This window comes from Chinchilla lanigera, unplaced genomic scaffold (genome assembly GCF_000276665.1).
Source record: "Chinchilla lanigera isolate Chin_1 unplaced genomic scaffold, ChiLan1.0 scaffold00053, whole genome shotgun sequence".
Taxonomy (NCBI): domain Eukaryota; kingdom Metazoa; phylum Chordata; class Mammalia; order Rodentia; family Chinchillidae; genus Chinchilla; species Chinchilla lanigera.
This window is the reverse complement of record NW_004955454.1, coordinates 11,091,289-11,109,692: the sequence shown is the minus strand read 5'-3', so window position 1 is coordinate 11,109,692 and position 18,404 is coordinate 11,091,289. Positions and strand designations below refer to the sequence as shown.

The 18,404-nt window shown below is 38.8% G+C and overlaps 1 protein-coding gene across 1 annotated transcript in view; it reads left to right on the top strand.

Annotated features, from left to right (window-relative positions):
• Pxdnl (peroxidasin-like) overlaps window positions 1-18,404 on the top strand; it is a 449,058-nt gene that overhangs the window by 332,659 nt on the left and 97,995 nt on the right. Inside the window, exons 13-14 of the mRNA XM_013520015.1 lie at window positions 13,433-13,545; window positions 16,081-16,237. Of these exons, the coding sequence (XP_013375469.1) occupies window positions 13,433-13,545; window positions 16,081-16,237 (270 nt within the window). The remainder of the gene's footprint in view (window positions 1-13,432; window positions 13,546-16,080; window positions 16,238-18,404) is intronic.

Sequence of the window (18,404 nt, the reverse complement as noted above, 5' to 3'; positions counted from 1 at the left end):
TACTCATAAGTGAAATAAATCAGACCTGCATGTGCAAGCACCACATTATATCACTAGTATAAAACATAAAAGAGTTAATAAAAACTTGGAGGTATGATAGACATTGTGAAATGAAGGAAAATGCTCAAGGGTAAAGGGCAACTGGGATGTGGGAAAAGAGAAGGGAAAGAAGGAGAAATTTTGTATGTATGTATATAGAGGATAGTTAACAGTTTATCTCCTGCCTTCTACTTCTTTGCTGAAAGAAACTGTTAGTGAGTCCATGATTCATCAATAGTGCATGTCTGTATTTGTTTTCATGAGAAACCACTTTGAAGATATCAATATGTAATTCATCAAGCGTTGTTAATTTCCTACCACTTTGTTTGTAACTCTGTACTGTCTGTACTGTTCTTTTGCTATTTTGTAAAAGTTTGTCTGTCTGTTAAAGAAAATAAAAATAAAAGAAAATGTTACAAAGACCCAAATAAAGAGAGCAGGGTGACTGTCATTCGGTGAGGATCCAGGAGTGCTTGGAATGAGTCTGGGGCTGTGGGTGAAACAGGGGTCCCGCCAGATCAAAATTTTGCCAAATCAAGATTGCCAGATCAGGATTTTGCCAAAGGACAGAAAATGTCACTGGTGCCTAGGTGAATGGAAGTGACACGATGAACTCACATCTGCTGTTTTCTGTACATGGAATGAGTTTGATGCAAACTGAAGTGTTTGCTTTTAGGTGTCGAACAGTTCTCTAGTGAAGGTGCTCAGAAGTTAGGAGGGAGTACAAGTCCATATTTGCGAATGAAAGCCTTGTCTGGAAAGCCAATGTGCAGTCGTCCCCGTGCACTACACTTAAAGACGGACACTGAAGGAGAAGTTCCAGGCCTGAGCGCAAAGGAACTCCCTGCTTTTGGTGCTGATGAAAGCGGAAATGTCAACTACGCAGGAGACTGAGAAGTGGCCACAGAGAGATGAAGAATTCGGGTCATGGAGTGCAAGACAGAGGACACGTCCAGGGCATCAGTGGGGAGCTCTTCGTGGGAGTGGGAGAGCAAGTCGACGTGAATCTCAGAATGTTTTCGTGTGAGCAGTTAGCGAGAAGCCAGACCAAGCTGTAGGTCGGTGGTGGCAAACCCATGGCGTGTGTGATGCAGTGGGCATGCAGAGCCCTCTGCTCTTCCTGGCATTGCCCAGCGCCCACCGTCAGATAACACTGGGCCAAATGCAAACTTTTATCTTTCAGTAAAAAAAACAAACAAGCCTATATCATTGGAAGTTCTGTTATTGCGATTTTCTTTTAGGATAAAAGATGTTAACGTATACCTTAGTTATTTTTTCTGAACTAAAATAACTCATTTTTTTTTCTAAACAAAACCACAGTATTCAGGTTTGATTGCAGTGTTGGCACTTTGCAATAAATAAGTGGGTTTGGGGTTGCAGTTTGGGCCCTCGGTCTCCAAAAGGTTCGCCATCTTGGTGATAGGTAATTAGATGGGCCACTGGCATTTTAAAGTAACAGAAACTCTGAAAGTTCTGATACTGAAATTTAAAATAAATATTCCTTATAAAAATAGTTTATAGGGGCTGGGGATTTAGCTCAGCAGCACAGAGCCTGCCTGGCAACTACGACGTCGTGAGTTCGATTCCCAGTACCAGAAAAAAAAAAAACCATATTAAAAAAAAATAGTTTATATTGCAAAGCTAAGCCAGCGAGAAGAAAGATGGAGTTATTTTCCAAGCCGTGATCAACCAAAAAGAAAAAAATGGGGGAAGTGGGCAGATGCAAAATCGGAATGCTGAGAGGTCCGTGTGGACAGACAGGAAGGTCACCTGAAAAAGCAGAAGCCCTGTATCTGTGTTTGCTACAGGAACAGAACAGCATCAGCAGTTTGAAGATCTGCAAAGGCCACCTGGGCCCCAGAGAGCCAGAAGATCCAGTAGCTGCTCCGTCCAAGAAGCTGGGAGCTGCCGACCAAGAAGGATCAAGGCTGCAGCACCAGCTCCCCATGGACTTGCCGATATCCATCTCTGTGAAAGGCCAAGGGACCTGGAGTTTGATGTCCACAGGTGATGGCAGAGCAAATGACACAGACATTCCAGCAGAAGGAGCTTCTCAAAAGCACAGGCTGACTTCCCTGTTTCCTCCCATCCATGCTGCAAGCCTGTTAAATGGTACCACCCACACCAGGGTGGGTCCAATAGCTCCCTGGCCTGTAGAAAATCATCTCTGGATATTCCTCCAGGCACACCCAGAAGTTTGCTTCAGTAACCCTCTCCGTATCATTCAGTCCAGTCAAGTTGGCAGTCACCACTCACTGCCACAGCCCTCTGCTGATGTCAGCATAACAGTAAATTGGGAAAATGATCAAGACGGTGGGGATGACTGTTGGGGTCCCGGGAAGGCAGGAGTGTGAGCCGGAGAGAAGCCACAGCAAAAGGTAACACGGAGTCCTTTTGAAGAAGCGCATTTCAGTTCAGGACTCTAAACTGTGTGCCAAAAACTAGAATCAACTGAATCAGTCAGGTTGCTAATTACCCAAGGAACAAATCATCTCTGCAAATGTAAGAATGAAAAACAATAAATAAACGTTTAAGGATTTTAGTTATTAGAATAAAAGATATGTTATCATGAGAGTACAAAGTACATTAGTAAATAAAATTAAAGTGAGGCGACAACTAGAAACAAACAAATACAAAATGACAAGAATAACTTACAAGAGTTGTCCAGATTGGGCTGGGGATACAGCTCAGCAGCACAAGCACCTGCCAGCACAAGCAAGGTCCTGAGTTCAATTCCTGGCACCAAGAAAAAAAAAGTGTTCTCCAGATAAAAAACTAAATAACAGAAAAAAAACATTAAAATATGTTAAATAGTAAATTAAGCATATTTAAAGAAAAAAAAGCTAGTGAATCAGGATAAAAGTGTAAGTTATCAAGCAGGTTAATACATGTGCAGGTATCTGTAGAGGGTCCATGTCTGAGGATAGAAGAAATGAAAGACAAATTGGGCAATGATTAGCTAACAATTAGCTAGAAGCGAGGAAATATAAATTCAAAGTAGCATGAAACAATGTATATTAAGTAGGATAAATAATATATTACTAAATATGTATCACTGTCATTAGCAATACAAGACAGATTTTAGATCCAAGTCTTCAAAGTATTTCAAGAAAAAAACCCTAAATTTAGTTAAGTATCTAAGTGTCTAAATACCAAATTTTTCAAGGATATGAACTAAGTAAGATATTTTCAAAAAATATAGCTAAGAATCTGGTACTGTATAACCACTAGTTTATTCAAGAATAAGGGCTACATAATGAAATTTTCAATTAAACAGAGTTTTCCAAACACAATAATACTCTAAAAAATTCTTAAAGGTTTTACTTACTCAAGAAGAAAACATAGTCTTGAAATAATGACAGATTGGGAAAGAAATGCATGGTGAAAAAGAAATTGATGAAGGTGTAAATAACATTAAAATATTTTCTCTGCTCAGTGAGAATAATGGTCATTAAGTTATAACATTGCGTAAAACCACATCATTAAGCACTTCCTAACAATAGAATATTTAGTTGAGAAAATGATTATTGGGATTAAAATAGTGTAGGATTCTTGTCTATCTGAGTTGAGGTGTTGGTTAATAGGCTGGTAAAACTATTAACCTTACACTTTTAAAAGAATTAATGACAAAGATGGGAGAAATAGCACATCATAAAGTGAGAAAAAAGTGGAGCCGTAGAGCTGGGCATGGGTGCACACCTGTAATTCCAGCACTCGGGAGGCTGAGGCAGGAGGAGCACTGAAAGAGTTCAAGGCCAGCCTGGACTACATAGTGAGTTCAAGGTTACTCTGAACTACTGTCTCAAAAAAAAAAAAAAAAAATAGAAGTAGAGAACTAACAAATTAATTATTTAAATAAAAAGTAAGTGAGAAAGAAGTAAAAACAAAAAATAAAGCCTGGCAGTTACTTCATAGATGAATTCTGTAAATATGCTAAGATATAAATCAATTGAGCCCTATACAAACTCTTTCAGAGAATGAAAGTATACAGTCACATAACACATTTTAGTTCTTCTTATATCTCCCTTTGCTCTCCTCCCTGTCCTCTCATTTCTGTAATAAAAGATCCTGCCTATACGAGAGAGCAAAAAATAGCAAAAATATTATGAATTTAGAAGGAATACATATTTTTTATTATGTATATGAGATAGCAGTTTTGTCACGAGGCTTGCCTGGCAAGTGCGAAGTCCTGAGTTCAATTCCTGGTTCTAAACAGCAAACAAACAAACAAAAAACAAAATAAAAAAGTTTTCTCACAAAAAGAAATTTTTAGGAGCCAGGGATATATCTTAGCGGCACAAGTGCCTGCCTGGCAAATGGAAGTTCGTGAGTTCGATTCCCGGTACCAAAAAAAAAAAAAGAAAGAAATTTCCACAATCGAAAAATATCTCCAGAAAGACTATCAGAAATAAGAGGTAGGCAAGATTATTGACTATGATGTGAGCAAGTGCAAACTATTGCACGTCCCATAGGGCAGCACCCAATGGAATGCCTAATTTTGCTCGAAAAAGATACTCCTTAAAATGGCAAGAGAAGTATACTATTTAAAAATAAATCTAACAAAATATGTACAAGACCTGTATAGAGAAAGAATGAAATATCATTCTAAAAATGGAAGGAAACAGACTCACTGTTGTAAGGACATTAATATTGCCAATATTAATTTATAGCTCAATGTAATTCCAATCCAAATCTTAAATAGTTTCTTGGCGAAGGATGAAAAGATGTTTGTAAACTACAGGTGACAAACAAAGACCCAAGAATAACCAAGATAATCTAAATAGTAAGATACTGTACCTCTATCAGAAATACGTGTTATATCATGGGTATAGGGATGGATATATTTGCAAGTGGCATGTAAATGAAACCACATGTGACAGCCATACCCCTACCCATTATTACATAAACTGTGTCTCCTCAATGATGTTTTCTGGATAACTGGCTATCCATAGGGAAAACATGAAACTGTATTCTTAATGTCCCCAAATCCATTGCAGATTTTAAAAAAATGATTTTAATATTTAAAACAGATACTTAACTCTTTGAGTAAATAGTACAAATTGTACTATAGTAATATAGAAAAATTTGTAAAACATATTAGAGAACGTCTAGAGATTGACAAAGTCACCTACGTTAAAATTCAGATCATTAGTTCTTAAGCCAGGAGCAGAGAGAAGATATCTGCAACATGCAGAACAGACACATGGTTTCGAAGTCTATAACATATGAATAATCTTCTAATTTAATAATAAGAAGGAAGGAAAATCAATTGGGAGATGGAAACCCATAATAAGTAAAGTCAGGGGAATATTAAATTTGTTGTGTCTGTTAGGAATTAATGTGATGCCTGTGAATGGTTGGTTTATGGGGGTGAAGGCCATGGCTTTTAGCGTTTTGAACTAAGGTGCTGTGCGGAATCAGAAGGCAAGAGGAGCATGAGTGGGTCCTCGCTGGAGTATCAAGAACAGGAAAAACTGACTGATACCCTTGGTGATGCCAACCATTTTAGAGACACGGTCCCAAACCGCAATCTAATACCCACTTATTTACAGCAAAATGCCAACGCAGTAATTAAACCTGAATACTGAGACTTTCATTTGGAAAAAACAACTCAAACAGTAGCAATCTTTTTCTTAAAAGAGAAGCAAATAGCACACATACCATAGGGTTGCTACCACTGCCCTAAAGGAATGCCACCGGACAAAGAAACCCAGGCCAGAGAAGATTCGTGTTAACACCGAAGAAACACATTATCTCTGCAAGGACAAAGTAATTGAATATGTCAAAAGTCAAGAAAAGATGCTTTCAATACAGAGAGAACTTTTTCTTAGATTCTGAGCTTAGGAATCTGAGCAAATAAGCAGTCTCAAGCTTCACACAGGCCATGAAACCCAAGCTTTAGTGGAAGGGGGCAGTGGAGATGGGGCAGGGACATAGGGGAAAAGGGAATGAGCCTGCTTTTCCGAGGTGTTTTCTAAAGGGAAGGAGAGGTCAAAAGCTGGAAGAGATGAGAAGTAGATGGTTTAAAATCTCTCAGGTGGCAAGGTGGTGAGACACGCCAGGCCAGTGATGCAGTGGGCTCTACGATAAGATGTTGGTTACTGAAAGAGAACCGGAGAGGGTACAAGGACGTACGGATCTCACTGGAAAATACGAAGACTGTCCGGTCTGTTGGCTTCTGTTTTCTCTGTGGAGTAGGAGATGCTGCTATTTTGTAGAGGAGCATTCTGACAGGTGGCATAGACAACGTGAAAGGGTTGGAAATGCTTGAATTTTGGTGTCGCTGGACAGCATCTGAAGTGACAAGGACAGGTCGTCTCTGACAATCACTCCATTTTTACTTCAAAAATTTTGGGACGATGTGTATAGATGTAGAACAGGAGAATGGGGTGAGGGGGTTGAGAGTGGGGAAAGGCCAGGGAAGGAACGATGAAACATATTCTTAGCTAAAAAGGAAACTAAATGAAAGTAGCAAGGTGTTGGTTAATGGATAGACAGGAGCTCTTCAGGAGTCTACGGCAACTTAAAACGAGGGCACTCCACAGAGGGGTTTTACTTTACATTGTCTTATGAGATATTTCCAGATTGGTTTGAGTGATGTGCAGACCCTGCTTATGAGTAGACGTAGTGACAGCAAGCAAAAGCAGCTGGAGATAATCAGATAGTGGAGCCCTGATGTGGTGTATTAATTGCCAGCACTCCTGTAGAATGAGGAGGGTCAGGGCTCTGCAGAACAGGGTCAGCCAGTTCTGGGTGACCTCACAAAATGCACACACTGTATGGCTGGTAATCCATAAACCATGGTCTCAGCAACAGATACATTGTAAACAGCAAAAAATGTAAAATTTCAGTACATTAGAACTAAGGTCGCACTTGAGAACAGAATTTCTTGTGCTACTGTGTTCTTTATTTTTTCAGAAATACAAAAAGGCATAAGAAAGACGTGAAATCCCTTATATCCATTACTCCACTGAGCAAAGAAATGTCACAAATATACTCACAGGGCCAAGGATATAGCGCAGTGGCCTGAGGGCCTGCCTGGCAAGCGCAAGGTCCTGAGTTCAATTCCCAGTACCAAAAAAGAAAACAAACAAACAAATATACTCACAAACGCTCCTGATGCCTCTTCTGTCCACTGCTACCTCCAACCTCCTTGTCACGAATATGGGTTCGTTGACTATCACTTGCTATACTGTTCATGTCATTGATTTACATTAATTAAAATTTTACTTTTAGATCATTGTAAAATCACATTCAGTCACAAGAAACAACACAGCCAACTCCCATCTACCTTTGCCTAAGCTTTCTGCAGAATTAAAAGCTTTCAAAAGTGTATTATAGCATTACAACCAGTACAATGACATTGACATGTCAAGATGTAAAATAGTCTCACTCCAGAGATCCCAAATTGTCCCTTTTAAAAACTGTAACAGGGCTTGCAAATTTAAAAAAATTTAAAAAGTACTTTTCCAGATTTTTTTTTTTTCCTTGCTAGCTCCATCTCATGCTGAGAACAGAAACTGTCCCAGATCTCAATGCCAAGAAACCTGATAGAACTGGCTTTGCAAACCAGCCTTCCAACACGCAATACATATTTCTTGGCTCTTGTTCCACTAGTATAAAATTCTAATGATATTGTTTTCTGTTTTTAACGATATTGTTACTTGTTTTCCAAATTTTGGCCAGATGATGAATAAACTCTTTTTTCTTTGTTTCACCATCATTTTTCTCTTTGTTAATTGACCTCGATGGCGGCCGGTGAATCCAGTCTGTTAAGAGCCCCAGAGTCAACTATCTGGCAAAAGCCCTCTGACAAAATCACACCCCTCTCAGCTGGACTTCTGGTCCTGCTCTGATTCCTAAGACCCTGTTCTCCATTTCTTTGATTTTGTCACTGCAAGAATATTGTATAAATGGAATCATTTAGGGTATAGCCTTATCAGATGTACTTTTTCACTTAGCATAATTAGAGATTCATCCAGATTGCACTTGTAGCAACAGTTTATTCCTTTTATTTCTGTAGTAGTCCATGGTGGGGATGTTTGTTTAATCTTTCACTGTTGAAGGAAAGACATTTGGTTGTTTTCAGTTTGGGTCATCATTAGTAAAGCTACTGTAAACATTCATGGCCAGGTTTTCATGTGAATTTAAGACTTTGTTCCTTAGTGAGAACACCCAAGAAGCTAATTTCTTTGTTATTTGGTAGTTAGTTGCATGTTTAAAATTTTGCGATTTTCTTACTTCTTTCCAGAATAACTATATAGTTTTCTATTCCCTCCAGTATAAACCTGTGTCTCTATAGTGACTTTTGCTGTCGCTACTTTTTGTTTTAGTCGTGTTGATAGTGTTACTAAAGTTTTAGGGTAAAAACGCTGGCCCCTTGCGTCCCAGCAGACCAAGTGTGGCCACTTGCCCCAAAACACCATTTGAGCAGAAGAGCTGTGGTGAAGAGCAGGAAAGGAGATTTAATCAGCCTGATCATGCTGGAAGTGTAGATAGAGGTTCAAGTTGTGTCTTTTAGGGACTGAAGGACATTTTGGAGTTTTATAGAGAAAGGGAACAGAGACGCGTGGTCTGTGTTTGCATAGCCAACAGGATAGGAACTACTGGTCATACAATGATCTGGTGCATGGGTATCTCAGGACTGGTTCTGAAAGGTTGCTCTGAAGAAGACCTTCTGTGGCTTGAGGGGAAACTCAGTTTCCAAGAGATGATTGCTCCTGGGTTTTTCAGGGAAGGGGACCTATCATGGGGTGGTTTGCTTTTCCAGGAATCCAAAGTGATCATGGGTTTAAGATCGAGGGTTTAGGACTAGGACCTTTCTAGGCATTGCTCCAGTGGATATGGACTCAGTTTAAAAAACTGGCAAATGGATGTCTCTGTAAATTTTGAACATGCCTTGTTTATTCTTACCTTGGTGTCCATGAACTTGAAGGGGGATAAGTTAGACCAGGTAAATTTAGGGCTAATGAACCAAATATTAGTAGTTTTCAGACAGACTTTCTTTTTTCTTTCTTTATTTAAAAGAGTAAAAAAAAAGATAACATAGTAATAGGGGGATTTACTGAATTACAGACAAAGCGGTAGGATATTATCAATGGTTATTATTTTACCTATTGGCATCTTCAAGATAGTTTCTCAGGGAAACAAATGGACAAATAATAGTGAGTTACAGACAAAAATGGTAGGAAATTATCAATGGTTGTTTTACTATACTTTGGTATTGTCAAAGTGGCTTCTAGGGAAAACAAATAGAGCTATACATGAGTGATCAATTAAATAATCACTGACTATTCCCAATAGTTGTTGTTGAAAACACATAGTAATAAACATACATCCATTTACAAAATAGCATAGGAACAATAGAAACATTACAGAGTTATGGACAGATTGGTAGGAAATTATTAGTGGCTGCTGTAATACATGGTGGTATCTTCAAAGTGGTTTCTCAGGAGAACAAAGATATGCAAGAAAGATCTAACAAGTAGTTACAGCCTAAGAGGTGTGAAAAATAGCGGATTACCTCCTCATCAGTGACTCCTTTCACTGAGGTGTGACGGCTGGAAGGAAGGCCATGACTGAAAAGAAGGACTGAGAGACTAGCACCAGTGCCAAGCAATAGGCTGTTTACTTTTTCCTCTATAGTCATGATTACTTAGGGCTCTTCCTTGAAGATAACAGTCTGGCCAGAGGGAGAAGGCTGAGTATGCCCTGGGCCCCTTCATTCCTGTTGGACCAGCTGGTAGGAGGGGTCTGAGCTCTGGGACCTTCACTTCACATGGTGGTCCAACCTCTAGTGGTCACCTTTAGAGTCAGGGCATGGCCCAGGGGACTTCTTAGGGCAGTCCCTCTTGAGGTGGCCTGGCTTTTGACAGTGGTAACAGATGAATGTAGTTGATGAGTTCGTCTTGGGGCCCCGAGAATCAGACTCAGGGTCTGTTTCTCTTAGTGTTGCAACAAAGGCAGCTGTTTTTTCTCGGTCTCTTTGTTTTCTCTCCTTGGCCTCCTCCTCTTCACGGCTATAAAATACTGAGGAGGCAATTCTTACTAACATCTCAAGTGAGCTATCTGGGGCAAAGGCCATTTTTTGTAGCTTTTTCTACTATTTGGGGCTGACTGAGTGACAAACTTATCTGTGAGAATAGTTTGTCCCTCTATTGACCTGGGGTCCAGGGGAGTATGCTTTATCAATGCCTCTTGTCTAAGAAAGCAGAGGGGTTTTCTCTCCAGCCTCCCAGCACATTGGGATCCTGCAGCCACTTAGTGTCCTCTCCCCAACCATCAACACAGGCGGCAGGAACATGTGGATGAAGTCCTCAGCCTGCTAGTCAGTCTCAGCACCATCAGTTGGGAAGTGTTCCAAGCAGGTAACCTAGACAAGTACCTTCTCTATGAAGGCTGTTCTTCAGAATCTGAATATTGGGCACCCATGTAATCCATGAATTCTCAGTGCAGACCTCTCTGGAGCTCCACTCACTCCTCCACTGCAGCCTGTACAGTTAAGGGAAGAACGGCCTCCAGGGTGTCTCCCCAGCTATTGTGCAAGGCCTTCCTGGTTTCCAGCTCCTGAATGGCTCCCGTGTCCCCAGTCAGCTCGACCTCTGAGTCACTGGGCATCGGTACTCTCTTGTTCTCCTTCCTTGTTCATCAGCTGCTCCTCCACTGACTCTGGACCTTTCTGGCTGTCAAGGGCAAGGCCAAGAGTGACCCACTGTGTGGCATGTTTTCCCAGAGGTTTCTCCACATTGGAATGGTTCATGCATGTCTCCAGGTGGAGCTATTGTGTCAGTGCTTCTCTGTGGCATGGTGTTTCTTGACTGCATGGCTGCGGTCTCTCCAGTCTGCTTCCCTGGTGCCTGCTGCCCGCCTTTCCAGGCTCCTGTGCAGCTGGTGCACCGGGCCTAATTAAGCAATTATTGTTCTTATGTGCAAGATGTGACTTAGAGTTTTAAGGTAATAAAGGAGAAAAATATAAAATGGAGGCAGAAATTATAAGTTTATCCTGCTTTTAGCTCCCCATTGGGCATCTGCAAGCTTAGCCTCTAAGTCCTGATAATAATAGACATTGAGTAATGTCTCACTTTGGTATAATCTACATGTCTCTAATGACCATAAGTGCTGATTTACTATTCTTATATTTGGGTACAATGCCATGCATTTTCTCTGTTTTCTGTTTGAACTGTTTGATTTTTTGACTGTTGGATTTTTAAGTTTGTTTATTTTATATACTAACTTTGCTGCATATGTGTGTCACAAACATTTCTTATCACTCCATACCTTGTCTTTTAGTATTCTCTATGTCAGTGTTCACTACAGAAACATTTTAACTTTGATGAAATCCAGTTAATCAAATTTTCTCTGAAGGATCAGGCTTTTTATGCAAAGTCAAAGCACTTTGGGCTTAAATTTCAAAGATTTTCTCCTATGTGCTTCAAAGAAGTCTCTCATAGTGTTACATTTTAGGCTCAAGTTTATCCTTCCTTTTGAGTTAATTTTGTGTGAAATGTGAGACTCGTGTCAAGATTTTCAGCCGGAGATCCTTCAACTGCTCCAGCAGCACTTGCTGAAAGGCCTCCATGGACTTATTTTTGCACCTCCGTCAAAATCAACAGAAAGTTTTTGTGGGGTCTGTTAGTGGGTGCCCTGCTCTGTGTCCCCCCTTTCCTCTGTAGCACACTGTTGATGGCTATCATGACATAGTCAATCTTGATATAGAAGAATATATAAATGCATATCTGTTTGTTATTTAGCGCATCTTTGATTTCTTCTGGCAGCCCTTTGTAGTTATGAGCAAAGAAGTTCTGTGCTTTTTCTTTGGATTTATATCTCATCCTACACTTTTGAGCAACTGAAAGCTGCTTTTGCAAAATTTCTGCATTTATGTGTTCATGGATGGAATATACCAGTACAGTTTGTTACATGTTCCTCTTGTATTCTGTTAACTTGCTGGACTCACCCTGAAGTACTTTGAAGACTTCTTAGCATTTTGTATATGAACAATAGAGTCACTGACAAGGGGGGACAGATTCATTTCTTCTTGTCCAGCCCATTTGCTTTCCAGGTGCTTTCCTTGCCGTGTTACACCGACAGGACTTGAAGCACTAAGTTGAATCAGAATGGAGAACGCGCACATTTGCACCTTTGTTCCCATCTATGTGGAAATGCCCACTCTGTTACTACAGGTTTCTGTATGTGCCCTTTTTCAAGCTGTGTGTGTTCTTCTACACAACTATTTCCTAAGAGTTCTATCTTCTAAGAGTTTTATTAAAATTTTTGTTTCCTTAATTTTTAAAGTTTTATTTTTTTAATAAGTACATGAGTATAGTACATATTAAATACATTTATTGGGGGTTGGTATGTATATAATCAATATATACCTATCATTATATCTATCTATCATCTATCTATCTATCATCTATCATCTATCACCTTATTCTTTTCTACTCTCCCTTCACCTTCCAAGAGGTTTTATTTTTGATTATAAATCAGTGGTAAATATAGTCAGGCATTTTTTTTTGCATTGGCTATATTGTGATTTTTCTCCATCTGTTAAATTGGAAGATTATATTGACTGATATTGCAAATATTGAACCAGTTTTGCATCCTGAGAATGAACTTTGTGGGTCATTTAATACTGAAATCTATTTAACAGTCCTTTGTGGGTGAATTTTATGCATCTCTTCATAGAAGATATCGGTCTGTAAAACTTACCCTTTACTTTTGGTATTCTCTTCATCTGGTTTTGAGTTAGGACTTGCCTCCTGAAACAAGTCAAGGGAGTGTTTCCTATTTGTCCATTTTATGGAAGGGACTGTATAGAATTGATATCTTTTGAAAAACTTTGAGTAGCACTCTACAGTAAAATGATTTTAATTCTTCCCTGGAGATGTCTTTTTCAGGGACAGTTTTAAAGGTTATAAATCCAATTCGCTTAATTGTTACAGAGGTCTTTTACTTATCTATTTCAGATTAGGTGTGTTGTGCTGGTCTGTATTTTTTGAGGAAATAGGATTCTCACTTACAGTGCAATATTTAATCATAACCACAAGTAAATTTTGATGTTGCCATGTAGTTTCATCTCAGACTTACAAAAGATGCTGCGAAAGTGATAATGCCAGTCCTGGTACCTACTACTCAGCTGCAGAAATAGAATACTATAAATGTAACTGAAGCATATGTATGTTGCTCTTTTTTTTTATTCTTCCTCTCACCTTTGGGTAATTATCACCTACTTAGGCTTGGCCTTTGGTATCTCCCCAGATGTTCAAGTAATTAATTTTTAAAACTAGTATGGGTAATCAAGGGAGCGGTCAGAGTTGTACTGCTTAACGAGGCTGCTAGATATTGACAAAAAATCAAACGGACCTGGTGTTGCTTTGTCTGATTTGCACAGCTCTGCCCGTGTTCACCCGACTTCCGCAGGACACCAGTGTGGCTGTAGGAAAGGATGTAAATATTTCATGTCATGCTCAAGGAGAGCCGTGGCCCATAATTACATGGAATAGGGTAAGCGTCCAACTAAGACCACAGTGATATTAAAAACATCAACAGATATACTGACCCACTGTAACTGAAATAGTGATTTTCATATTGATTTATTGCTGTTGTGAGTTTTGCCAGCAAGTAATACTTTCTACACCACAGTAGGTTTATTTCCTGGTACGTCATCTTCCTTTTTTGATTTATTTGTTGTTTTTGATTTTTTTTTTAGTTGACTGTATCTGATTTTGGCTCAGGACTTTGATGCAGTTTATCCTGTCTTATTTGCTTGGCAGTAAGAATTTCCTAAGCACAACTAAATCTGTAGAAGGAAAAACTGCCTTTGTCATATATAAACTAAGAATTTCAGTGGCCAGTGAGAAACCATTTTAAATTAGTGGAGCAGAAATAGATTAAAAGTAGATCATTAGCTGAAACAAGAAAGGAATGAAAAGCTTGGAGTTAAAGGGACATATAAAAGAATTTCTAAAGCTTCAAAACTTGAATGGCTTTAAAGAAATAATAGCTCTTTATTTAGATATTTCACTTCTTTTGAATCTCTGAGCCATATTCTTTCAACACAATTGCTTCTTCTACTTTAAGCTTTTCATCAAAATGAAATGACTAGTCTCAGATTCCAGGATCCTTAAAAATGAGTGAACCTACACACATTTGAATGGTAGGGTTTATGGAAAACTGTGATAAAATATAAATTCTGTTAAAGGTTACAGAGCTTTTTGTCTTCTAAAACCGGTGGCTTATTTTTGTTGTTGCAATAGCAGCAAACCTTTGTGGAAGCTCAAGTCTTATGTGTTTTGTGTTACACATGAACACTACATATAGTTTGTGAAGAGAAAATTCAGTGGTCTCCAACCTGACTCTTTCAGTTCCTGTCCTGTCACATTGCCTGAACATTTTTTGTAAACTTCTCTTTTGAGACAAGGGTCTTCCTATGCTCCCCAGGTTCCCCTTGAACTAACGCCTGGGCTCAAGTGTTCCTGCTACCTCAGCCTACTGAATAGCTGGTACTGTCGGTGCACGCTTCCGTACTTAGCTTATAAACCCTTTTACAACTTCAGTACCATGTATTCAAATAATTTATGCTAAAATAGGAAGTGTGAAAAACACATTTTGGTCTGTATCTAAAGCCTTATTTAACACTCTACTGAATGCTCCATCATCTGATCATATAGCACAATCACTCAGGGTAGTTTTTCTAACAGGTCACTTCAAATCACAAATCAGTTGGGTACAGACTATATGCTGGGCTGTATATGTTACCCCATGCTGTCTCCCCAACAATCCTCTTTAATTCTACTGCTTGGAAAGGGAGTGAGTTAGGATAACTTTACTCCAAGCAAACTACCTGATTAAACAGTTTATTGAAAACTGTCTGATTAATTAGATTCTAAGCAAAAACCAGTAGCTATAAGGTTACGCTGCAGGGTCTGGCAGTAAGGGAGGAGAATGGAAGAGAAAGAAGCAACTCTGGAAAGAGGATGCAGTGGTGATTCATCAAGAGAAAGGGGTGGTGGTGCTGAGGGTAAGACCCGCTGCTCTGGTCTGCAGGGTTCGGTGCTCACGTTGGTGTCTGGTCTCTGTTAGGGCACTCATCCATCAACTGTACTTATATTACTCCCTGCCCTCAGGACAACTACCCATGACCTTGAAATTTGTCCTAGCCCTGGCCAAAGATAGCTGTGAGAATCTGAGGATCTGTGCGACCTTCTTGCCACTGTAACCATGATGGTGACCCTATGGCCCACTGGCTGTCACTGGAGTGTGAATTCTTTTGAAAAAAATCTCTTCCATCCTTAGTTCCCTCTAAGGCTTTTGGAGAGGGACAGATAGGGAAGCTCTTCTTCAACTTCTGTCACTAATGGCTGTTTCTTTGCCTTTTAAATTAACACCATAACAATGACAATGTACATAAAACTGTTCTAATCATAAGAGAATGCATTTTACAGTAGTTCATACAAGATGTAGTTATTTTTATCTTCTTAAAAATATTTTTAATTAGGAAACCTGGTTACTATATATCACTGCAGCTACACAAAACATGGGATTATGTACCACAAAGAAATAGAAGGAAGTCAAAAGTAAGAAAACACTGTGAGTTTTTTAGGTGATGGATTTGTGAGCATTTAAAATTTTGTTTTTATTTCTGTTGTCAAATTCCCTTTTAGAAGTAAACGGGATATGAATAAATTGAGTGTATCCATTCATTGCTGTGGTGATTTAAAAATAATCGTATGAAGTAGCTGTATGACTAAACTGGGTATGATATTTAGTTTACTTAGAGAGGGAGAGGGGGAGGGAGGGTCAGAGAGAGAGAGAGAGAGAGAGAGAGAGAGAGAGAGAGAGAAACCACAGTAATTGGTATAAGTTCTGGAAACTTTTCCTTTCTTTCCATTGTATTCATGTGACACCTTCTATGTACTTGACACATGGCAGGTGCTCAGTAGATATTCAGTGAATGAGTGAAAGCTAATAAAGCAAAGGGTAAATATTTATTTTTTAAGGAATCCCAGTGTCATCCACTGCCCCCTTTCCCCTCTGTAGGCAGGTGTCCAGATCACCGAGAGTGGTAAATTCCACATCGACAGTGGAGGCATGCTGACCATTTATGATACAGGGCAAGCTGACCAAGGAAGATATGAATGTGTGGCTCAGAACTCATTTGGCCTCGTCGTGGCCAGTATGTTTCTTACAGTCACTGGTAGGTATTTATATCTTCTTTGACCACATCCAAATATATGTCTTTGGCCAGGCATGGTGGTGCAAGCCTGTAATCCCAGCACTTGGGAGGCTGAGACAGGAGGATCTTTGAGTTTGAGACCAGCCTGGGCTACAAAGTGAGACCAACCTGAACTGCATAGTGAGACCCTGTCTCAGAAAGACAAAAATAAAGTCTTCGAACAGCTTCTTCAAATCCTGATTCATCTCACTACACATATTCCCTTATACAGTTTTTCTAGTCATATGTACTCATAGTAAATCAATGCTATTTTATTGTTTTTAAATATGAACTGTGTGACTATGAATCAAAAGTAACAAGCCAAAAGGGAACATTAATAGTGATAATTTGAAAGTGTATGTCAGATTTTGTTTCTTTATTTTATTTTATTTTTTTTTTTACGGTACTGGGGATTATTATTATTACTCAGGACCTTGCACTTGCCAGGCAGGCACTGTGCCACTGAGCTATATCCCCAGCCCGTATGTCAGATTTTCTTAGAAACTGAAAACTATATGATGTGAGATGTATTCATTGCCAAAATGTGGAGTCAGAGACTGAAGGTTAATATGGAATTCAACACCTATTAGTTACTCTGGCCTAGGATATCCTAGATTAAAATAAAATTAGTCAAACCATGAAGTAAACTTTGCCACCAGGAAAACAAATACCTTAATATTCAGAAGCATTTATAATTGGTCAAAACGTTGGACACTGCTTTTATACTTTATGATGAATCTGGTTGAACATTTATAACCTTTTGCTAGCTGATTCTATATGGTTAAAAATTGCTTGCCAAAGTCTTATAAAATTGTTGTTTTGCTCTGAATGATTCAGTTCATCTTGGCAGTGAGAGAGTCCATTTGTGAACTGACTTGAGCAGACTCGAGGTCAGCAGTGGTTAAGGATAGAGACAAGCTCTGACGGTGACCACCTGACACACAGTGAAGAAGTAAGGAAGCAAAGCACGGCATGAGTGCCTGTAGCAGATGACATCAGAGTTGCATTTTTTGTTTTGCAGAGCTTAGGAGTTTTGCTGTATGGACAACTGCTAGTTAAAATGAATGAGCTCAGCTATAAGCATCTGCAATGCTGTTTTGGGCTTTATCCATTTTTTAGTTTCATTAGATATGGGTATATTTCATAGATTTGGTTTTGCAGATTCATTCATTTTTCTTTTAGTTTTGCTAGTTTGCATGGGTTTATAAGAGAGAAGAAGTAACTATTATAAGTTTGGGCCTGATTTTAGAGTATTTGTAAAAGCATATCTTAAAAGGCATCTCTATTTCCCTGTCCTATCATTAGCTCTATATTCTACTGCTTACCAATTTTTCTGAGATGTAAATCTTCTGAGTATCCCATTTGTCAGGATATTTTAAATAAAGTGTACATTTTCATTACTGGTACAGCAACCTTCATGCATTTATCATACTATAAGGCAAAATGTATTCTCTATAAAATATTATACTTAAAATTACAATGAATCTACTTTAGTAGCCAGCAAATATTTGTTCTAATAAGAGTCAGAAATTCTTTGTTGTATAGAACTTCTAAATGTTTCAGAGTCTTAGTCTTACTCTGTTATTCTCTATGAGTTTATGTTTTTCCTAATTTAAAATCTTTCGTAGCATGCTTTTTATAAATTTATGGTGCTCGCTTTCTGCTCTTCAACTATTTATGAGATCTGTAGAAAAATATCCTTGAGGAATTTTGGAAAAAAGTGATAGAATTTAAAGGAACAGCACTGTGTTTAGAGATACTGGAAATATTTGTTATTAAACAAATGAACAAACAAGTATTTTCCTTTCTGTACCCATCTCTCCCTTGCTTTGCAACACAAAGCACTGTAATTAAGAAGAAAAAATATTTCAGAATCTCTACAATGAGAACTGCACTTTAACTGATGTAAATATAGATTAATTAATTGTATTCTCTGTGAATATATACATTCAGGCCAGGGGTGTAGCTGGTGATTGAGCCCTTAGCTCACATGAGTGAGGCCATGGATTCCATCCTCAGCACCACAAGCGAGAAGAAAAAGGAAGAGGAGTAGGAAAAGGGAAGGAAGAAATACATTAGTCATTTTATTTGTCACACATCAGATTTTTAAAATAGTGATATATGACACTCATTAATATTCTTCATAGAA